This window comes from Mangifera indica, chromosome 4 (genome assembly GCF_011075055.1).
Source record: "Mangifera indica cultivar Alphonso chromosome 4, CATAS_Mindica_2.1, whole genome shotgun sequence".
In the NCBI taxonomy this organism is placed as follows: domain Eukaryota; kingdom Viridiplantae; phylum Streptophyta; class Magnoliopsida; order Sapindales; family Anacardiaceae; genus Mangifera; species Mangifera indica.
Window position 1 is genome coordinate 11,102,988 of NC_058140.1, and position 24,385 is coordinate 11,127,372.

At 32.8% G+C, this 24,385-nt stretch overlaps 2 protein-coding genes across 2 annotated transcripts; both read left to right on the top strand.

Moving 5' to 3' along the window:
• The first annotated feature begins 4,127 nt into the window (after positions 1–4,127).
• On the top strand, positions 4,128–5,356 carry LOC123215096 (protein SHI RELATED SEQUENCE 1-like). Its single transcript, XM_044635156.1, has 2 exons — positions 4,128–4,513; positions 4,802–5,356. The coding sequence occupies exons 1-2, from the start codon at positions 4,222–4,224 to the stop codon at positions 5,167–5,169; spliced, it is 660 nt and encodes a 219-aa protein (XP_044491091.1). The 5' UTR covers positions 4,128–4,221; the 3' UTR covers positions 5,170–5,356.
• An 8,516-nt stretch (positions 5,357–13,872) lies between these two features.
• Positions 13,873–19,168, top strand: LOC123213113 (DNA replication licensing factor MCM4). The gene is made up of 18 exons (XM_044632474.1): positions 13,873–14,012; positions 14,097–14,780; positions 14,867–14,995; positions 15,074–15,155; positions 15,475–15,607; positions 15,695–15,766; positions 15,854–15,976; positions 16,058–16,171; positions 16,323–16,535; positions 16,642–16,740; positions 17,105–17,265; positions 17,416–17,512; positions 17,603–17,764; positions 18,179–18,259; positions 18,346–18,424; positions 18,523–18,659; positions 18,743–18,796; positions 18,881–19,168. Exons 1-18 carry the CDS (start codon positions 13,973–13,975, stop codon positions 18,953–18,955), a joined length of 2,535 nt encoding a protein of 844 aa, XP_044488409.1. The 5' UTR covers positions 13,873–13,972; the 3' UTR covers positions 18,956–19,168.
• The last annotated feature ends 5,217 nt before the right edge of the window (positions 19,169–24,385 follow it).

Consider the following 24,385-nt stretch of genomic DNA (forward strand, 5'->3'; position numbering starts at 1 on the left):
CAAATCTCTTAGGCTATTTCAATCCCTATTGATACCTAATCACTCAAAGCTCTTTCAAATATCACTCTAGTTCACTTTATCTCTACTTGGGTTTATCAATCATCTCTATGCGCCCAATTCTTATCTTTATCATTTGAACACTTCTCTGCACCTTATTGAGCCTTAATTTTTAATAAAAATCATTTGAAATCAATTGAAGTACGATTGTACATAACCAAGTCACGAGTGTGCACAATTTTGTCCATGTATGGTTGTAGGTTCAACTATGCATTGGCGTACCCCATATAATGCATGTACGCTCATAATCAAGGCTTTCATAGGCGTAGAGGCTATATTCATTCATGTACAAGTGTGACTCTTTTGAGCATACGTTCGTGTGTCCTAAGGGTAATTCTTCTTCTTTAGAAATCTTTAGTCTATACCTTAAATTTCTTGTCTTGTATGGTTGTACATGTCTACAAGTATACATGACATCAATGGAATTATTTCAACCTGTGGATGATCGTATGTTCTCACCATATGTTTGTTCGTCAACAAATCAAGTTTTTGGAAAACGAGTGATTATACGTACACGCAAAGGTAAACATGCATACATCTTTTTTTTTTCTTAGGATTTCCTATGCCTATCCATGATCGTGATCAATGATGCATGGTTGTACATGGCATCCTAGAAATTCGGTTTCAAGCCATTCTTGGTTATGTTTTCCTTATACATTCATTGTCAAATCATCAAGAAACCATTACATTCCACACCAAGAAATCTTGTCTAAGTTATCGCTATAATATTACCTTATTATGTTTAGTATAGTAAGAAGTTAGGCAGTACTAGCTAATTGTTAGAAAGCTAAATCACCTAACATAAAACATTAACCGACTCAATGCCTAAAATTCTCAAATAATCACATTTTGCTAATAAGATTGTTCTAAAGAAAACAATAAGATATACAAAATAAGTTACAAGATCAAACTCCTACTTACCTGGTTTCTGAGCTAACAAAATTTGGAGTCAATCTTTTCCTTTTTTCTTGATCACCAATTGTCTCAGTCACAACGCAATTCTTTCCTAACGCCTCCAAGCAATTCCACTCTCTCCCAAGTTCTTTGTGTTCTAGGGTTTTATAAGGGTGAAGTCAATATAAAGTTTTTATCAAAACTAATTCCTCTCTCACCCAAAATCAGGCTTTATATATAACTCTACTTAAAACACAATGTATGACTAGACATCCTAAGGATATATGAGCATAGATCTTCTCACTTTTGCCAATGTGGTACCCCATGTGAGCTATTTGCATGGTTATCCACGTACGGATGTGCATTCACCACACACGATCATACCTTAGGCCAAAATATCAGATCAAATTCAGATTTTAGCCTTACTCATTCTAAATTCAATACTAAGTCTAAGGGAAGGATAGAAATGCGCTTAAAGCATACCTAAGGGTGCTATAGGATCGCATCCATAATATTCCATGTTTCATTGTTTCATAAGTATATGGGAGATTTTTCCCACGTGTTGAAAACTAAGGAGATTATCAAATAATTTTGTATATAAGGAGTAGCTAGTTTAGATTCCGGTTAGAAAGGTTAAAGAACTCCAAAACAAACATATATTATTAGTGAAGAACATCTAGAGAAATCAAACAGTTGAAGAAATTACCTAGGAAGTGAAGTGAAAAAAGCAATTTCTCTCCCAAGGATAGGAATTCTGAAAAGGGGTGTTATATAATAATTTCACATATACATACAATTCTTCCATAAGACTATGTAACAACTAATTCATAACTCAGTAATATACTAAAACGAAAGCTGCAAGAAAAACTCATCGATTAAATGAACAGTAAATATACAACCAAAGGAAAATATTTTTTTTTCATTAAACTCTAAATTCATAGTTTTATCTACAAAACCAAATCTGAAAATTAAAACAGAAAAATAATAATGAAATTGAAAAGAGATGGTCCAAGATTGTTACTTGTGATCAAAAGGCAAAATTGTCTAAGAATAATTATAATTTTGGAGGAGACAAAGAGAAGAAACGTGATATCGTTTCGACATAAAATAATTTAGAAGATGCATTTAAATGAGATAAGGAATTGTAAATGAAAATAAATTTCTTGGTGTTTGGGTTTATGACAATTATTTTTAACAAAATCTTTAGTAAAAGATAGGGGGCCAGAGAAATAAAAAATTATCTTAAAGACTTAATAAATAAAATTAAAATTCAGGGGAACAGGTATTATCTAGGAGAGTCTAATGCACTCCTTGGCCTATATGTGGCTTTGTCCCTGCACCCTACACTCTTAACTCCATAATCCACCTTCTCTTCCCTCACCCTGCACCCTACACATATAGGCCTATATGTGGCTTTGTCCCTGAGCACCTGACACATTCTTACCAATGTTAACAGCAAATGTTACGGTAGGAATTATTTATTATAAGGCCAAAGAACCATTTCCCACACAAGGTTTAACTCATTTTCAACACATATCTACAAGGTTTTAAAATTTTAAACATTTATCTATTTCTAAACTTTTATTAAAATTATCGTTAAATATAAGGGTAAAATTATTATTTTAACAATAATTTTAAAAAATATATAATTTTATCTTATTTTCTAATCAAATTTTAAAAACTAACAATTTTATCCCATGTAAAGTTTGAAAAGTTAACATTTTATCTTTAGGTTTATTTTGGTTCTCCAACTACCACCATTCCGACCAATGGTTGGCCCTTTTCACCAATATTCCAAATACGACCTCTTTAGAGACACTATCAGTGGCCGACATGTGACAAATCAAAGAAGGAAAGCTGATAGATCTCATGATTCTTTGATTCATCGTCGTTCCTTTGTTGATTCGTGATGAAGAATAATCGAGCATCATTTGTGTCGTTATTAATCAACTGAATGAAGACAAACTTTATTCGATGAAACTATTATAGTTGGAAGGTTGAGAATAGGAGAAGAAATGATAGAAAGACTGGTCAATGATGAGAATGGATTTCAGTCATCAAAGAAAGAATAAAAAATCTTAAAAAAAAAATACAAATTTTTTATGATTTTACTTTAGAAAAAAATTATTAATTTTTTAAATTAAGATAAAAATAAAATATAATTTTATTTATTTTAATATTATTAATAAAAAAATTTAACCTTAATAAAAAAATCTTTGAATAAATAAAAAAAGATTAAATTTTTGATAAATATTTAAATTTTTAAAATTTTACCAATACAAACTTCTTTTTTTTCACCCATCCTTATGTGAGAAATACTCCTTTGGCCTTGTTATAATTTATGAGAAATTGTACAGAGAAGGTACAATTGAGGAGAGGATCTAGCCACAACCCCTATAAGAAAGAAGGCCTGGGAAATTAAAAAATTGAAAAGAGAATAGTAAAAAGGCTGTCAATTTGACCGACGGTGAATGTGATATCTGAAATGAAATGCACTCCCAATAAGTGAACCCAACCCTCACCATCTCTAATTTAAACTACAGTAAATTCTTTCACTGTCACACTCTTTAAATCTTTACATGCTATTCCTAGCTACCCTTTAGTACTCTCATGGCGGTTTCTTGTTAATTTTCTTTTCCCTGTTGTTTACACTTTCCACTTCCCCACACTAACATAAACATACCACCAAAATAGTACTCAAATCTCTGCCTCCTTGCCCATGTGATCTGTTAAAAAGTCTTATTTAATAAAAATAAGAAAGAAAGAAAGAAAGAAAGAGAGAGAGAGAGAGAGAGAGAGAGAGAGAGAGATTCATTTGTGTGTTTGTATTTGTCTTTTTCAATGTTTCTCTGGTTAATTTGTTTATGTTTTGTGTAGAAGCTGGGTAAATTATTGTAGTTTGATGTTGGTTTGGCGGCGTTGTGCCGTTTTTATTCTATTATTTCGTACTCTTTTAGTGCTTTAATTTGTGCATTACACCAAAAAAATTCCTTCCAGTCTTAGGTTATAATATATATAGAGATTATCATCAGTTTTCGTCTGTAAAAGTCACATGAGCCATGATGATAATCTGATCAGAACGAAATAAAACTATAATATATAGTACATGATATATTTATACATATATATATATATAAATAACCACCACCATATAAATATATATATGAGCTGCTGAACCAAAAAAACACTCTCCAGATTGCAAAGTTGAAGAAAATGAGTGGTGAAGGGTGGTGAATGTAATGAATATTGGTGGTGGTGGTTGTAGTTGTGATGATGATGATGATGAGGAGACAAGGAGAAGAATCAGAAGGGAGTACAAGATGTCAAGACTGTGGAAACCAAGCGAAGAAGAACTGTGTGTACATGAGGTGCAGGACATGCTGCAAGAAGAGAGGGTTTCAATGCCAAACGCACATCAAGAGCACTTGGATTCCTGCTTATAGAAGGCGCCAGAGGAGTCATCAACAGCTTCTTACTATTCATGAACAGCATCAACATCAGCTACTACTTCATCAGGAACATAACCCTAAAAGGCTTAGAGAAAATCTCTCTCCATCATCAGGTATGCAGTCACTTAGATCTATGTATATCATTTGCGTATCTTTAGTATGCGCCATCAATAGTGACTTAAATCAATATTTCTAGCTGCAAAATATGTTTTTTGGTTCTACTGTTAACTAAAATGTGAGTTATGTAGACAAAACCCAGTTCATAAAATTGAAGAGCCCAACAGTAAGGTGAAGTTAGTTATTAGTCTGTAAATTGCTAACTTTCTTAGCTTTTCTGTGTAGTTTGATTTGGTTTTACTTAGATTTAGTGCTAGGTTTTTTGTTTTTTTTTTTAATTTTAGGGTTACAAGTGGGGAATTTTCCGGCAGAAATGTGCTCGAACGCTACATTTCATTGTGTTAGAGTGAGCTCCATTGATGATGCGATTGATCAGTATGCTTATCAGACAACTGTGAGTATTGGAGGGCGTATCTTCAAGGGAATTCTCTATGATCAAGGCCCTGATCAAAGCTGCAATTACACTGTGGGTGAGAGCTCTTCCAGTGAGCCCCATCATCATCAACGATCTAATAATCCATTCAGTGTTGTTGCTACCGATCTAAACACCACCACTTCCGCTCCTACAGCAGCTGTTTATCCTCCTCCATACACATTCCCATTTAGCCCTTTCATGCCCGGTACGCAACTTTTCCCGCACCCAAAATCTTAAGCTTCCTTGTATCTTTGATTAATGAAACGCAATAAGAACATCATCGTGGTATTAATTTCTTATTCTTGTTATTGTTGTTGCTCTAGCTAGTATGACATATTTGGTCTCCAATATTAAACTAGAAAGTATGTTACAAGAGTGGAGAGAAGAAGACTAGAGAACTTAATTGACTATTTATGAAACTTCGAGGCCCTAACTATATGATCTTCTTTGTGATATATATATATATATATATGGTGCTGATAGATTTTGCAGTTTGTCTTCTTGTTGAATTCTTTATCGTTATTCTCTTCTAAGTATAGGATTATTTAACTTAATTGTTGTTTATCAACTTCAAAGCAACTTTTTCCCCGAATTCCCGTTCCCTTGCTGGGTTGAACCCTGGCTATTTATCATCTTCTTATATATTTTGGAGGGACAAACCATAAAGATTTCCACAGAAATTTTTAACTATTTATATTTGAGGGTTGTTTCACCAATGCACATGGACATCAAACCCAAAATATTCATCAAGAATACACACAATACACAGCACAAAATCATGCATACAGCCCGATATTGAACTCTTCAGTACTTATATATTATTAACGTAAATGTGTTGATGCAAAGATATGCAGCCACCTGCAATCTTGTTTACTTAACTTTCAAACAGTTAATCACCTGTTTGATTATAATTATCAGTAGGCAACTATTTGGTAGCTTTATTAATTTGCTTTTTGTTTTGTGGCAGCTGGTAGAGTGATGGGATTATTTTAAGTTGATTCAATGCATGCATAAACATCTGAACAAATTCTTTTTTCTACTAGTACAGCATTTATAAATATATATAGTTTAATGGTTGAAAACTTAAACCTGGAGGAGAATCGGCCGTAGGGGCTATGAGAGCTAAGCCTCTCAAGGTTGAATTGTTTAAGGGTTTAGAGAGAAAAAGACTAGTTAGGCATCTTGTGAATTTTTAGATCGTGATAATAACTTTAATTGGAAACCACTGCGTAAGCGCCATGCTTAATATTTTATAACAAAGTTGCGACCTTTCATAATCACACTAACCATGGCAAAAGATAATTGATACCCACTGGAATATGAATATATCCGCTTACCATAAAAAAAAATATGAATATATCCTCTTCAGTACTCGAAAAAAGAACCAGCTGCTGCTGCAGGTTAATTTTATACACAGAAGTCTTTGTTTTTCAGTCTTGAATACACTGTTGATTCTTCTCATCTCCCAGATTGAGCTTCGAAATGGCTTTCACTATTTAGTCTTGAAAAACAAACTCCTTAACTTGTGTAGGAAGAGATCCTGCAATTAGCTACGATGCCGAGAGAATTGATATATAAAATATAAAGTAGCCCAAAAGTAAACTTCTTAGTGATGGGTTTTTTAGGTTAGATTAGAATATAACACCATATAATTAAGTAGCATAAGGGTTCAATCAATAAATAAACTATGCAACTCAACTTAAAGAAGAATGTTGTTCTTTAGCCCTTTTTGTTTTAGCTTTAGTAAATTAGTGAAGGAGAATGTTATAGATGCTTTATCTCAAAACCCTAAACAGTATTCACTTAATTTATTTCATTTGCTTTTATGAAATATACTTTCATTATCTAGCTATATGGCAAGAAGGTGTATAAAAAGAACTTTATCTTAAAAGGTTGGTCGATTGATAAATGTAGATTACATTATAAACAAAGTTTAGGTGTTACCCTATGATTTATTAATTACTCTAATCAGCTGTTCCTGTGCATATTGCATTGGAATAAATTAACTTAAAAAGTTCTACTTTGTGTTCATGATGTAACTCTTTGTGTTGCATATTGAGAAAGTCCTTGGAAAAAGTATGCTTTGATTCTTTGTCATTAATTTAATTTAATTTTTTTAATCTTAGCTTATAATCTTGATTATTAAAATTAAAGTATGGTAATGAAAGTCGTTGATCATTGGCAAAAAATGTACAAAACTACCATAAATGTAGATGAGCTCTTAGTTATATATAGAATCTACTAGTGGATGGAATCATATACAGAATCACTTCCATCATTTAAAAATTTAATATGGGAAATGAGTTGCTTACACAGTGAAAGTAAAGGATGCCATTAAACTTTCCGGTTTCTGGGAAATGGTCAGCTAAGTTAGGTTTTAGTTTCGAGTTCGACTTCAAGTATGAATCCATAAATTTTTAGAACAAATGGGTTTGTTATAAAGCAACACCATAACAAAATTTAATACTTATGCCGTGAAACTTGTGAACTATTATATACCAAAGCTAAAGAGTTAATCATTTTGGTTGATGCTTTGCCGGAGACTTTTGCATTTTTCACCTAACAGATTTGACATAAACCTAACCCACTATTCTAAATAGGCCAAAGGCCTATTTCCCACCCAAGTTTAAGTCTGTACTCAAAGTTATACCTGTAAGATTTGAAAAACCAAAAATCTCACTCATTTGTTTAAAATTTCAGTTATAGTTAGGAATAAAATCATTGTTTAATAAAAAAAATTTAAAAACTAAAATTTTATTATGTTTGCCTCCTTAGTTTAAAAATCTCATAATTCTCCCACTTTAAGTTTGAAAAATCAAAATTTTCCCTTTAGAGTTTGCAAATCGTCATCGAAGACTGTCGTTTTTGGTTGCATTAGCTCTTCCTCCTAGCTTAAATTTCCATGTCGATCACATCTTAGCCACCAATGAAGCCTATTTCCTTTGAGGAAGATGATTTCATCTTCTTCAGAGGAAATAGGCTTTGTCGATGGTTGAAATGTGATCGAAAAAGAGAGTTAAGTCAGGAAGAGAGCCAACGTGACCAAAGATGACAAAGTTCATCATCTTCGATGACAGTTTGCATACTTTAGAGGAAAAATTTTAATTTTTCAAACTTCAGGTGAGGGGGAATTATGATATTTTCAAACTGAGGGGCGTACAAAATAAAACTTTAGTTTTTTTGTTAAATAATAGGTTTACCCTTAACTCTAACTGAGATTTTTAACAGATAGATGAAACTTTTGGCTTTTTAAATCTCATGGGTATAACTTTGAGAACACACATAAACTTAAGTGAGAAATTGTCCTTTGGCCTTCTAAATATTAATTTAGCCGCTGATTCAAGTACTAATAAACAACTTTTGGTAGTTCAATTTCTAAATTGTGTTCGCTGTGGCTAAACTCGATGTTATCACATGATTGAATGACTTTGAATTAAGAATCAAATAATATTCAATCATATGATGATATATATAATTAAAAATAAAATAACACATAATTATGTGATAACATGTATATATATATATATATATTTATATATTTAAAATAAATATATATATAATATTGTTCATAGATATGTATAGTTTTATTGCTTATGGTATACCATTATCATATTTATATCTTTTATAAATACACATTTATTTGTACTTTTTATTCATTGAGAACTTTTGATTGTAAAGGTCTTAGAATTATAGAACTATAAATATATATTGGAACTTATGTAATAATTTCATTTTCATTAATAGATTCAGATTGTTTTTTAGGTGGAGAGGTAGTAAGAGATAAGAAATTATTGATATTGTGATTGTCTTTTATTGTTGTAAGAGACTCTAATTTTTTCTAATTTGTTATTAATAATTTGTTGAGTATTTTAAATTAAATCTATTCATTTGTTTAGTATTCTAAATTAAATTTATTGTTTATATGTTTGATCAACTATTCCACAAAAGTCAGTATATAAATAGTTTTATATTTAATATATAAACTTTAATGGTTAGTAAAATTAATAGAATATTAGAATTTTAAAAATAAAAGTTTAGGTTCGAGTTTCTGTCACGTTTGTGAAATCTTGACTTATCTGATGTAATAGTTATGAGTCTGATCATTGTATCTCAAGTTAGATAGAGAGATAAAATAATATTTAATTATATATATATATTCATTTATATACTCAAAATAAATACGTATAATATTACTAATTTTTTATCTGATATTGTCTATTAATGTTAAAGAATTTTAGTAAAATATATTAAATTATCATATTATTTTTTATTATTTTATTTTTAAAATTAATAAAATAAAAAAATTAGATATCATTTCTTTTCATTTTTACCTATTTTTCTTTTATTATCCTCTTTTTTCCGACTATCTATCCCACACTGTCAACCTTTCAATCCATCCACTCTCTCTTCTCCATTTGATCCAATCATCAGTGAAACAATATCTTGTCATAGCTGAGATATTGTGATTATGACGATCTTGGCTCTTCAACCTCAAAGCAGCGAGTTTGTGGCCGAACTTCATCCTCACATATCCACCTCTCATTGACGGCTATGAAGAAGAAGGTGCTGGTAATGCCGAACGGGGAGTGAACTTCTCATTCCCAAACTGTGCCAACTGGTATTGAGGACTTGAAGTTCTAGTAGGTGGAGATCCGATGAAAAATGGTTGCGGCGATAAAGCCGCCCGATTACCAACCAAAAAAAAAAAAAAAATTGTGAATGGAAGTGTTTGATCCAATTTCTTTAAAGTTTCATACTCTAATCTACTTTCAGGTTAACATGAAAAAGAAGAAATTTTTAACTCAAATCTCCTGCAGCAATTAGGAGTCAAGGAAAAGTGTTACAAAGGAAAATCAACAATGGAAGAAAAATACCTTTGCGAAAATTAAAATCCAGGAGTTCAGTCCCTGCTTTAGAATCTCTGATCTCACTTTGATAACTGATTTTGAAGGAAATGGAAAAGAAAAAAGAAAATTAAAAAAACACTTTATAAACAAGTTTTATATATAAAAGATCCTCTTTTATCACTTAAATTACTCTGTGGAGATAATTAAAAGAATTATTAAATCAAATTAAATAAACTTTATACCGTCACATAAAAAATATAAGAAAATTAAAGTTTTGATTTTTGTTATTTTTTTAATGAAACATAAAAAGCCACAAAAATATTCCATTGATGACTCAAATGTGTTAAGAAATTACAAATATGATCTCACATTACAGAGAAAAATATTGTGGCAATGGTTTAGGGTTTAGGCGATGAGACCCGAACAATCTTCTATTGAGGGTATCAACAATTAGGGATTTTAAATAATTTCATGAGTTGAATTGCTATTTTTCAAATTTTTTAAAGAGTGAAACTATTATATTTAAGTATTTATAAGAATAATAAAATTATTTTTTAAAACTAAATTTAATTTTAAGTGAAAATTTTATTGATGCATACTGTTTTGGCCTGAGCTTCAGTGGCAAAATGTAATTTACTCTACTCATACTTCTCTTTATAATAAAACTATATATACATATTTTTAGCATACAAATAGATACATATTTGATATATATCATTAAATAATTAAATAATTTTGAATTAAAAATCAAATAATATTTAACTATATTATGATATATTAGGGTTAGATTAGAATCGAACTCGAGTTTAAGTTCAGTTTAAATAAATCAGAAACGAGCCAACCCTAAATGAATTTAAGCGAGCTCAAGCTTGTAACTTCGAGCTCGAATTCGAGCTATTTGTTAAACTCTCAAATTAAAAATTTTGATATAAAATGACATCGTTTATATCAATATATACTAAAACGATATCATTTTAATAACGAGTTAGTTAAAGCTTGAGCTCATTTATACAAGCTTGACAAACCTGAATTCAAATTCGATTTGATTCAAATATAACCCTCTCTTAAAAGTTAATTTTGCACAACATTGCTCTTATATGTGGAGAAGCTTTCTATGACACGACAATCATTTGGCTTTTGTACCTCCCTTTGGCTCATTATTTTACTTACTTGGAGTTTCGGACTGGTCACCTTGGCTTCACCATTTTCATGTCAACGCGTCATTGTCAATCCCACTTTTACCATGAGCCTTTGCAAGCTAGCCAGAAAGCATACAAAGGCAATCTGATTTAGTTGAGAAAAGATACATATATCATAAGTGGGGTTGCAAATGAAGATATAATTGAAATTGGGTAATATTATAAATAAATATTATCATATGATTAAATATTATTTTATTTTTAATTTAAAATTACTCGATCTTCTAGAGAGAATGTGTATTCAAAAAATGTGTTACTATTTAGATTTAACTTCAAACATGCACACGATCATATTTTAATATAAGCGGAAATAAAGTAAAGGTTGAAATCTCAATACTTAACAACATTCATAAAACCAATATGAAAATTTTACAGATAAAACATGGAAGAAATATTTATAAAAAATCAAATATAACAAGAAGTCCAATTGTATTATTGTGAGAATAACAATAATAATAAAAATGACATATCACATAAGCCAACATTCCCCTCATGCACTACTAATCGTCAACTTGCATCTCATGGCAATTGCTTACCTACAAAACATTAAAAAAAAAAAAAAATGTGGGTTTTCTCACTTAGTTAAGTAAGCTAACGTCTAGGCACCTCCATTTCACTTCACTTTCTTGACCTTCCATGTTTCTTTTAGCTTTTACATGTTTTATCTTATAACTTCGTCATTTATGATATAAATTATTATATCTGGATATGATGATATCATATGCAATGCATATTTTTTATCAAATATTATTATTGATACATTGTATCCTCTTTCATTGAGTTATTCCTCTCCTTTGTAAACTAAGAAAATATTTTTAAATCACTTTCAGAAACTTGAAGATATTATTAATAGTTGTCTAGTGACACTCATTTGGATTCAATTGATATCTAATACATATTCAAAGTATATGAGACAATAACCTAAGTGCATAATGTGACATACATGGAGATGGTGGGGTGGGTTGACCCATGGGCTAGGCTAAGCAGCCTATGGTAAATATAAGACCAACGACTCAACCTTATATATATATAGTCAAACCCTACAATACTAGATTAGCTTAAAATTAATTAATTTTTTAAAATTATGTTTTTCTAAACTATTTTTCAATTATTAAAATTGATGATAGTATTCCAAATATTTTATTGATAAGCTCTCACTTGTAACAAAAGAATATCATGGTTACATCATGAAAAATGTTATAACATAGTATAAATATATTAATTTACATATTGTATAATTACAAAAATGAATATAATAATATATATATCATCTATTTACTCATCTTCAACATCAAAATTTGTGAATTCTTCAAATATAGCTTTAGCAATAGAAATTTTGTAATTTGAATTCAGTTTTAATCCAATTTTTTATACACATGATTGTCTCAATCATGTGTATAATAATAAATAAATAAATAAATAAATATTTTAAATAAGGCTTCTATTGTGTGGTAGAATTCTATCACACAACAAAAGCAAGGCTTCTACCCTCAAATTAATTTTTTTAATATATATATACAGTAACAAGTCGGGTTGAGCCTTATCGTATCGAGCTTTTATGCTAGGCTTTAGGTTGAGTCTTAGCTAGCCCAACCCATTTGACATCTCTAGGCATACATGATGAATCTAATTGTAAATGCATATGAGATCTTACTAATCTTCTTTCTTTCTTTTTTGGTCTAAGGATACATCTCTTTAAAGACTTCAATGCCATATGACATTGGTAGAAATTCTCTCTTGAATTCTTTCATGTTAAATCTCTTTAACACATTGTCCAAGTATGTGCTTTTATTTAGGTCAAACAGTTTACATAATCTATCACCATAAATCTTTGTTCTGAGGATGCAAACTGTTTCTCATAGGTTCTTCATGGAGAAGCACTTAGATAATGAAGCTTTCATCGACTTCAAGTTTGGTACATCTTTTTTTATAATGAATATGTTATTGACAAATAATACTAGAAATACCACTATGCTCCCACTCACTTCTTGTATACATATAACTTATCTTCATTTTTTATGAAACGAAAATCTACTACAACTTCGTTAAAACAAATATTCCAACTCCTATAAGTTTGCTCTAGTACATAGGTGGGTCTTTACAACTTGTACACCTTATTAGCTTGTCCCTTAAGAACAAAACCATTAGGTTGGCCATAAACACATCCTCTATAAGGTTTCCACTTAGAAAAGTTGTTCATGGTATACAACAATCACAAGCAAAATCTTAATTGACTTAAGTATCGCAATTGATGAAAAGATTTTATCATAATCAATCTCATATTTTTGTTTGAAACAGTTAACAACCAATCATGTTTTATACTTATACATGTTACATTCCATGTTAGTTTCTTTTTGAATACTTAATTACACCCTATAGGTATTATCCCTTTGTGTGAATCTACCTAAGTCTATATTTAATACTAATACATAAAATTCATTTCAAATTTTACAATTTTTAGTTATTTGATACAATTTGGACATGTTTAGCGTCTTCTTAGGTCATAGGCTCATCATCTTGGATGATCAATACATCATTTTGTCAAGTTACAAGAAAATCATATTTTTCATGTTCATGACGTACTTTTCCATATTTATATAACTCATGTATACTTTGGGGTGGTTTACTTTGTTCTACTGGTAATAAAGTAACCTCACAATGTTTGACCACCTCATGCGTCATATCACCCAGTCCAAGATTTATGGTATTTTGTGCGATTGTAACTTCATCAAAGTTTTGTCATCAAATACTTTTGATCAAGATCAGAAAATCACAATAAAGCACAAAAATTATATAAATATTTAACAAATAAGAATAATTTACGATGGGCTCGGCTGGCCATTTCTACCACACGGCCCAGCCTGTTCCATCACATACTAACACGGCGCCAAACGTATAGTCATTTCCCGCCAAATCGCCTTAACAAACACTTTGTGCCCGTATCTCTGTCCTCCAACTCCGAATCCCTCTCTCTCCCGCTCGCTCTTTGTCGCCATGGCCTCCGATTCCGATTACGCCAACTTCAACAATGGCGGTGAATACTTCTATATTTCATCTTTATTCATTTTATGACTGTCACTCTTAGCATTTATTTTGATTTATTTTTTCATATTTTCAGGTCCGTCTTCTCCAGATGACTCGTTTTCGACTCCAATCGACAACACGTTGTCGTCACCCGCCAACAATTCGCGCCCTCGTCGTGGTCGGGGTAATGGACGGCGCCGTTCCTCAACACCCTCAGCCTATGCAACTACTCCACCTGCTAATCACTCCCGCTTCGCCTCGTCAGCGGAGACCCCAACCACTACTCCATCTCGTTCCAATCGCAGAACTGGCGGCCGAAAATCCGCAATGTCACCGTCTTCGACCGATGACGCTCCACCAAGTTCAGAAGCGGGGGACGACATGGACGAAACTACCCCTACCTTTGTTTGGGGCACTAATATTAGTGTTCAAGATGTGAAGGGGGCAATTCAGATGTTTCTGAAGCACTTTAGAGAGAGTGCAGAGTTGTTAAGTGGTAGTGAAAGTGAAGTTTTTAGAGAAGGGAAGTATATGAGGGCTATAAATAGGGTTCTTGAAATGGAAGGAGAGTGGATTGATGTTGATGCACATGATGTGTTTGATTATGATTCTGATTTGTATAACAAAATGGTTAGGTACCCTCTCGAGGTTTTGGCCATTTTTGATATTGTGTTGATGGATATTGTTAGCTTGATTAATCCTTTGTTTGACAAGCATGTGCAAGTTAGGATTTTTAATCTCAAGAGCTCTACTTCGATGCGAAGTCTCAACCCATCTGGTTTGGTTTTTTATTTTCTAGTGTTTTTGATTGAAATTTGTGCAATGATAATTTTGGCTGATTTTAGTGTGATTTTATTTGTTTAGATATTGAGAAGATGGTCTCATTGAAGGGGATGATAATTCGGTGTAGTTCAATAATACCAGAGATTAGGGAGGCGGTATTTAGGTGTCTTGTATGTGGATACTATTCAGACCCTGTTGTGGTGGATAGAGGTATATTCTTTTGACTGTTCTGTTTATTGTTTTAATGTTGTAGAATATGTTGTTTGCTTGACTATTGTGTGTCATCAGGACGAATAAACGAGCCTACTCAATGCTCGAAGCAAGAGTGTGTGGCTAAAAATTCTATGACAATGGTGCACAATCGATGCAGGTAACTCAAAGCTTTTGTTTTTAGCTAAGCTGATTGACTCAATGTTGAGCAAATTGTGGTGATCTTTGAACTAAGCTAGTTTATCAATGTGTTCTATTAAATGATTTTCATATTTTGGTGAGTTTATTCTGGCTATTCCTTTCATTATATAGCATACAAACTTTGTAATACTATGAGAGTTGGGAGTGTACAATTTAGTAAAAGCTAAATTGATTGGCGTAGTTGTTCCAAGAAATGGAAATATAAACTTTGAATTGGAAGTTCATGGTGTGCCGGATAACTATGAGAATATAACAACTCTTACTGCTTCAAAACTCAGGTTCGCTGATAAGCAAATTGTGAGGCTGCAGGAGACACCTGATGAGATCCCTGAGGGTGGAACACCTCATACTGTGAGCTTGTTGATGCATGACAAGCTGGTGGATGCCGGAAAGCCAGGTGACAGAGTTGAGGTAAAACCCCAATATATCTTGTTGTATGATCTCAAAATGGTTCCAGATCATTATTAATGTCTGATCTTTTTTCCCTTTTTTTAACAGGTCACTGGGATTTACAGGGCTATGAGTGTCCGAGTTGGGCCAACACAGAGAACTGTGAAATCATTATTTAAGGCATGTATTTGATCTGCTATCCACTTATTTGATTCTCTTTAATATTGATATGGTCTGAATGTAAGGAGTTCCTTCTTTTTATTGCAGACCTATATTGACTGTCTTCATATAAAGAAAACGAACAAATCAAGAATGCTTGTTGAGGATCATATGGAAGTTGATAATAGCCAACCTAGAATTGAGGAAGAAATCCAATTTGATGAGTCAAAAGTATATCTCTCTTCTCCTTAGGGAAATGTTCAATTTATATTGTATATAATATGCTCATGCCTTTTTTTTATAACATCACAGGTGGAGCAATTGAAAGAGCTGTCAAAAAGACCTGATATATATGAAACATTGACCAGGTCTTTGGCACCAAATATCTGGGAGTTAGATGATGTGAAGAAAGGTCTTCTTTGTCAGGTATTAGTTTGGCCCCTGAATGTAATGACTGCTTTATCGAGATTCCAATATGTTATTTAATATCATATAATCTTGAGATTCTGATATGTAAGTTAATATCATATAATTTTGCACTTAAATGATGATGTCCAGTTTGTCAACCTTAATGTAGCTTTTTGGCGGGAATGCCTTGAAGTTGCCATCAGGTGCTAGCTTCCGTGGTGATATCAATATCCTTCTTGTTGGTGATCCTGGAACTAGCAAGTCCCAATTGCTCCAATATATACACAAACTGTCTCCACGAGGCATTTACACCAGTGGAAGGGGAAGCTCTGCTGTTGGTTTGACAGCTTATGTCACAAAAGATCCTGAAACCGGGGAAACTGTATGATAACATCTTTTGTGCGATCTTTCTATACTCTTTTCATCCTTCTCTCACCTATAAATTGTGCATTTGTGAAGGTTTTTGATATTAATGACCTAATTTGTAGGTCCTGGAGAGTGGAGCTTTGGTTCTGAGTGATAGAGGTATCTGCTGCATTGATGAATTTGACAAAATGTCTGAGAATGCAAGGAGCATGTTGCATGAGGTTGGTTGTCTTTCCCCAACTAAATTGAGTCTTGTGATCTAGGAAAGATTTTACACGAACTATTTTCCCTTACACAAATGTTTTTGTAGATTATAACATTGAGATGTGCTTGCTTTTACATTGCCACACAAGATTCAGCCTGTCTTCCTAACTCTTCACATTTGGTCCACTTACACACAAATTTCAGTTGACCATTGTATAAAGCGCTCAGTTTATTTTATTTTAATTTATTTTTTATTTAAAAAGATCAGAAAAGGAAATCATTTAACTTGTTTCTGATTTTCTTGATATATTCATAAATGAAATCTTTACTTCCTGTATTTCTTCTGAAGGATGTGTTAAATTTTACTTCAATATCTCCCAGGTGATGGAGCAGCAAACTGTTTCAATAGCAAAGGCTGGAATAATTGCTTCCCTAAATGCCAGGACTTCTGTATTAGCTTGTGCAAATCCAAGTGGCTCACGCTATAACCCTCGCTTGTCTGTGATTGACAACATACACCTTCCTCCTACCTTGTTGTCCAGGTAAGAAGATGCCATTTGTATCCCATGCAATCCATAAATTGACATGTGCTTTTGTTTAAACAGTCAATACATACTAATGCAAGACTATTCATTAAAAATACTAGATGGCCATTGCTAACTAGAGCTACTTCAATTGCTGATCCTTTGCAGGTTTGATTTGATCTACTTGATTCTTGACAAAGCTGATGAACAGACAGATAGACGACTTGCTAAGCATATTGTTGCCTTACACTTTGAGAATCCTGAGGTCTGGTTTACTATCACAACTCTCTTTTTAGAGGGACCTATATTGGGAAATTTTTTTGCTGATCAGTAGATTACTTGTATTCACTTGCAGAGTGCAGAGCAGGGTGTCCTAGATGTTGCTACATTAACTGAATATTTGAGCTATGCCAGAAAGCATATTCATCCACAGTTATCTGATGAAGCTGCCGAAGAGTTAACTCGAGGATATGTTGAGATGAGGAGAAGAGGGAATTTCCCTGGCAGCAGCAAAAAGGTTTGGAGCTAATAATTTATTTATGACATTTCCTCCTTCAGTTCTCATCCATGATTGTTTGACAGAATTGATAACGAATCTTTTAGACTCATAAGAGTTTCTCATTTTATTAATTAATATACAACTAAGGTTATGACACTCAATCAAGTAACTTTAAGGGCACTAAGAATAATCTGTAAACTGAATTTGTATTTTTTTCCCCACACGACTTTACTCTCAAGGTGGTTTCACCCTTGATATTTTCCTGATGTATTGGCAAGTATCTAATTCAATTTTATTACTCATACTCAAGAGCTTCAGATATAGTGTCTTATCAGAGCTCTGAATGCGAAGTTTTGAGTCATATACTTTCTGGTTTTTAAATATGTAAAAATGCCTCATATATGCATTTGTCTTGGACTGGTAATTTAACAGGTGATAACAGCAACACCTAGGCAAATTGAGAGTTTGATACGCCTTAGCGAGGCCCTAGCTCGCATTCGATTCTCAGAGTGGGTTAGTGTTATTGCCCTTATGTTGCTTGACAGTGAAAGTGGTTCAACATGAATGTAATATATATATGTTTGTTATCCTGCAAGTAGGTTGAAAAGCTTGATGTAATGGAGGCATTTCGGCTCCTGGAAGTTGCAATGCAACAGTCAGCTACCGATCATTCTACTGGTACTTAGTTAAAAGCACTTCAATCACCATTTTGCTTGATCTTTTTTACCACCTAGATAAACAGGGTCTTAAAATGTTATTTTTAACTTCCCTTAAAGGAACTATTGACATGGATCTCATAACTACTGGAGTTTCGGCAAGTGAACGGATGAGACGTGATAATTTGGTATCCACAACACGCAACATAATTATGGAGAAGATGCAACTTGGAGGGCCCTCAATGCGCTTGATGGAGGTGTGCCAAATTACTTGAATTAACCTCATTACATTTGATGAAAGGCATATATAACATTGTTTTCAAAACCTTAAATATTGTAGTTACTGGAAGAGCTGAAGAAGCTGAGTTCTGGAAGTGAACCTCACCTTCAAGATGTAAGTATATACCAGTCTTTCTCACTCTGGAGCTGAGTTGAAGCGAATGAACTGACTGATGGTTATTCTTGTTGTGTAATTCAGCTGAGAGGTGCACTTACAACACTTGCAAGCGAGGGATTTGTAGTCGTCCACGGTGACAGTGTGAAAAGAATATGATCGGAATTCCTTAATATAACTCTTACCAGTTTATAATTGTACTTGTACTATAAGAGAACTATAAGCTTGGTTACGGCATGTGGGTTACAATTATATCACATGATTGTATATGTTTCTTTCTGCAGTTTAGCTACCATGATTAATTTAATGGAACTAGAATATTTACCATTATGTTATAAATTTCTCATAACCCTGTGGTGGTTTTTAACTGGAGTTAAAACTAAAGTTAAGTATTTTTTAACGTGATTAATCAATTTTTTGTTCCTGCTTTTGCAATAATGTTTAATAATGTGCAAATATTTCAAAAATTAACTGATTATTCTATTTTGATACAGAATGCAACTTACAGTAGGAAAAGAAAACTTGAAAATACCGCTGGCATATAAAGTTTTTCCATTCACGATATTTTAAAGTGTAGGTTACCACCAAGAACCATCGGAATGTAAAGGCAAAAATATGATTCATACTAATCTAGGAGCAAAAAAAAAAAAAAAAAATTGAAAGAACTTGATGTGCATAATGATCAAAAAATAAAGTTATAATAGTATCATAAAGTAAGTCTAAGAATAATTACTGAGATGAAAAGTGAGTCCACTTATATTGTCAATGGAGGTGGGATATAATGAGGTAAGAAATGGAAATATTTTTTTGTTTTAAATTAATGGTGGTTCTAATCATACATCCTTAAAACTATTTAATTTGAGGGTGAGTATGGGTATACCCTCACAAAGACCCAGATTCATTCTTGTTAAAGTAGTCTCTTTGTCATTCTGAGTCACCAATATTATGGTCAAAGTACTATAATTTTTTCTTTTCAATTGAGATCGATTACTTATATCTACACTCAAAACTGAGGTCTCCAATACCTTAGATGTCTCTACTTGTGGGGTATTACACTCCCTTAGATTTGTAATACTAGTCACCTCTTGTCTTTATAAAACAACATAAGTGATTTTTTCTTTATCCATAACTCATGTTGGCTCAAAAGGGCCACCCAAACAACCATGGAGTCTTCCTTAGGCTATCTAATTCTCATCATAATTATAACAAAGGTCTTGAGCTCGCCTCTTTTGCATCTCATCCCAAGTGAGTCGTTTCATTAGTGAAGTAGATTTCAATTTCGTCAGCGAAGAGTCAAAAGTAGTCCTATTGAATGGACGTGTAGCCTTCTTTTGCTGGTTCAACTGCTCGTCTCTCATCCTGGCTAAACTGATAGCTTCCTTCAAGGATTTTGGCTTAAATATCCGAATTCCATCTGCTATTTCAATTTTAAGACCTCCTATAAAGGCACCTACCAATGCTTTTGGGTCCAAGCTTGCACTATATTTCCCAATCTCTCAAATTCCTTCTGATAGTCACGTAAGGATCCTGTTTGTCTTATTTTTGATGAGCACTCATCAAAATCCTCACAATCCATAGGACCAAAACGAGACCATAATTCTTCTACAAAAATGCCCCATGAGACCTTCTTCCCTTCCTCCTGATAAGCCCGACGGATCCATTGCCACCATTGATTTGCTTCTCCTTCTAGATGAAAAGAAGCCAAGGCCACCTTTTGTGTCTCCAAAGTGCCCTGGTATTCAAAGAATTGGTTGACACGATTGAACCATTCAGTTGGATCATCGCCAGAATACGTGGGAAATTCCAGCTTAGCCAACTTGGAGGAAAACATTGGTCGTCTGCCTTCTGTGTTTTCACGAGAACACCCATTGGAGGTCTGCCTGCTGCCTTCGTTAATATTGCTAGAGAGAGGGTCTTGCCTTGTAAGCAAGACTTCAGAGATTTTGCTAATGGCAGTTTCTAGATGATGTAGTTTGTCAGTAACACCGAACTCCATTCTACTCAATTTATCCTGAAGTCCCCCAAAACCTACTTCTAAATTCTCAATTCTTTCCTTGTTGGTAGCCATATTGTATAGCTCTGATACCAAATGATTGGCCCCAGTCACAACTAATTAGAATTTTGAAAGAAAGTACTCTGCTTAAGGTGAGAATGAACCTTGCAATGTTATTGAAATTTCTGTTCTGCTTTATTGCTATTCAATAGAGTTTAAATACATCCCAGGACTCAACTACTTCTTTAAACAAAAGGAACGACTAGTTGACAATAAAATAGCCAACAATTATTGAATGAAAATATTCTCCTATTGACCTATTCTTAAGCCATAATCTGTATACAACACAGTCCACGTCATACGTCGTACGCCGCCTTGTTTGTCCCACGCAAATTACCTCTGCCTCAATCCTCATACCTTGAGTTCTTGATAGGCACTCGAGTTGACCTTTTTGGTTTATCACACTGCCTCATCGCTATCGTCACCTTTAATTCTATCGCCTGTAAAATGTAAAGGAATAAAGTGAATATAAAATTTAGTAAGTAAAGATGATCTCCTACAAAGTCTCAATTTGTCCCCTTTTTTTTACTACCTAAGTTATCTTAATCTTGATCTTACGTTGTCAGTATTTAACCTGAATATCAAGGAATCAACTAACCTACTCTAGTGACTACTCTCTAGGCAATCTCTTTCTAGTCTAAATTGTCTAATCACTTATCGCCATTCAACGAACTCATGGTCTTGGCTAAATCAATCAATGGACCCTTAATCAATAGACTTTTTATGTCTAAGTAAGTCCTAGACCTCCCCCAATCAACGAATTATCTATGTCTTAAAAAGTCGTAGTCAATTGACAGACCCATAGTTTTGGCAATGATATATCTCTTAATATGAAGATATTAATTATCGAACTTTACTCTATTTACAAGTATGTCTAAGTCACGAGTACTCATTTACTAGCCTAATAATCTCAATCTCTATGTCCTATAGGTATTGAATAATCACGAATTTCAGTGGGATATCTAATCCTTATTGATACCAAATCTCTTAAAACACTCTTAGACTTATCTCAATCCAATTCATTCTCTATCTAGGATTTTCTCTCTCTTTGATCATATAGACTCTCCTCTTGAGTATTTTTCTTATTTTTATACTGAATCTTTCTCTCGGGTATCTTACCCTTTAGGTATCTCTCGACAACTCTTGACCTTAAATCTAAATTACATTAATTACAATTTTTATTAAATCCTAAATCATATTTAGCTTACTCATAATTAGTTTACTTCCATATATTTTTTTCCTTCGAAATATGATATATCTTCGATCATACTCAAATGTACGAATTGATAGATTGACATACAATTCAACCTAATTAGAATCTGGGTGTACATCACCAAAATTGATTAAAGTTCAACATGTTTTCTTTTATCATACGCAGAACTTTATTTCAAAACCTATTTATGACAGCGAAAAAAGATTTTCAACAAAATTAAAATCGGCAACTATCAAAAAGAAATTTATAGGTTGATTCACGAAGCAACTTGTGGCCGAATTTTCAATTAGAAATCCAATTCAAACTCACAACTCGAAAGCATCACGTTCAAGACCGCATGTAGTACTTATACAAGGTACCTTTTAAAAGTTCATCGAGGTCCTAGATAGGTAGATTTGCTAACCAAAACATGGTATGTTATCCAACCAACATCATCACATAGTGTACTAATTTCTCTTTATAGATTGATTCTTGGGGTACTTGTGGTCTAATTTTTCAATTAGAAATCAATCCAAACTCATAACCCAAATCATCACATTCAAGAGTATATGCGATGGTCTCGCATGGTACCTTTCATAAACTCATTGACATCCCAATAGACATATTTTTTGGCTCAAACATGGCCTATCATCTAGCCCAACAACTTCTTTAAACATGCAATAGTTTTTTCTTTTTTCCATAAATCCTTCTCTTACAGTGCCCATGGAAGCATTCTAGGCCCCTTGCATCTTTCACAACATGCAAAAAAAATGCTAACACATGCAAGAGGAACACTCTAGCAACGAAATTCACAAGCAACACAAGAAAAATAAAAACTCAAGACTTGTCTCTTTTCTTTAAATGAATTAGACCATAAACAAGGTTCAGGTAGCAAATCATCACAACATGCAACACGTAAAACACATAAAGATTTCATCCACACATATTCAAGATTCAGGGATTGTTTTCTTGCAATGGTTGCACCAAAATCTAATGCATAAAGCCAACAAGAATCAACCCTAAGCATGCACAAAAACTAGGCCAAGATTCATGCAAATCAAAAGAAAAAGAAGTCATCCTTACTTACCTGCAATTTTCTCTAGTGAGGTTGGCAGTAGGGTTGATTTCTCCCTCCTTTTGTGCTATTGATTCTCTCCTCCAAGGTTATTGACTTTACTCCTCTTCCTTATCGATTGTTCCTTCTCCCACAACTCTCTCTTTGGCTATTTTTGTGGAAGAAGATCCTTGTGGCAATCGACTAAAATAGGTGGTAATCTCATCTAATTTAGGATTCCTTTTTGTTCTTTTGTTTTTCTTTCTTTAATCCACATGAATCAACCATCAAGCCCAAACAAGGTCTCATCCTTGTTTTCAGCTTAATTGAAATTCTATTTCTACTTTTGACCTAGATTCAATTCGAATCTAACTTGAATCAAAATAAAATCCAAGAAATGATATCAATGCCCATATAATGTATTTGAGGGTGTTACACTAATAACACTTGAAACCATACTTTGCTCATTCTAGATCCACAAGGGAAGAAACATTTCATGTAATGTAACCCAAACTAACACTTAGATCTGTGATTTTTATCAAAAACACAAAACCTATCAAAAGACATTACATGCTCAAATCCATAAAATTTTCATGCTTGCATGGAAATGGATTTGCAGCATGATAAGACATCACATAACCCTTAATCCCAAATCTTGAACCCTAACCCTAATTGTACGCCCTAACTATAAACCATAAATGCAAAACCCTAAATCATTTGAAACCCTAAAACCATAAACCTTAAATCCTAAATTAAAAATCATAAACCATAAACTGCAAATGATAAATCCTAAAATGTAAACCACCAAACATTTTATACCCTAAATATCAAAACCCTAAGCCCATAAACTGTAAATCAAAAATTGTAAACCATAAACCCAAACCTTAAGCCGTAAACCTTAAATAGTGAATCATAAACTCTTAATCTCAAACTGTAAACCCTAAATTGAACTCTAAATCAATAATACTCATCTATTACTTAGTTATAACTTATATTAATCATACTTATTAATTGTAGATAAATTTAAAGTTTATTGTATTGTTTCAATTTTTACAATTAAAAATTGAATTAAAGTTTTTAGGGTGTAATAAAATTAATAACATTAAAGTGTAAAAATATGGTAAAATTTATAATTTTAAATTTGTAAAAAAATTAATATAAACAAGATGGGCCCAAGGGCTCAGGCTTCGGATTGGCCCATCTTGTTTTTTACATTCTTCTTAGAATTATTATATATCACTTACCTTAATTATATTATTTTTTTACATTGATAAATTATTTCCACCATTC

What these genes read in the sequence shown, in the direction of transcription:
- LOC123215096 (XM_044635156.1), top strand. Translation starts at nt 4,222, where the DNA reads ATGATGATGATGATGAGGAGACAAGGAGAAGAATCAGAAGGGAGTACA. An exon ending in AAATCTCTCTCCATCATCAG is followed by an intron (nt 4,514 to 4,801) that starts GTATGCAGTCAC and finishes TTTTAATTTTAG; the next exon opens with GGTTACAAGTGGGGAATTTT.
- LOC123213113 (XM_044632474.1), top strand. Translation starts at nt 13,973, where the DNA reads ATGGCCTCCGATTCCGATTACGCCAACTTCAACAATGGCG. An exon ending in CGCCAACTTCAACAATGGCG is followed by an intron (nt 14,013 to 14,096) that starts GTGAATACTTCT and finishes TCATATTTTCAG; the next exon opens with GTCCGTCTTCTCCAGATGAC. An exon ending in CTGTGAAATCATTATTTAAG is followed by an intron (nt 15,767 to 15,853) that starts GCATGTATTTGA and finishes TTTTTATTGCAG; the next exon opens with ACCTATATTGACTGTCTTCA.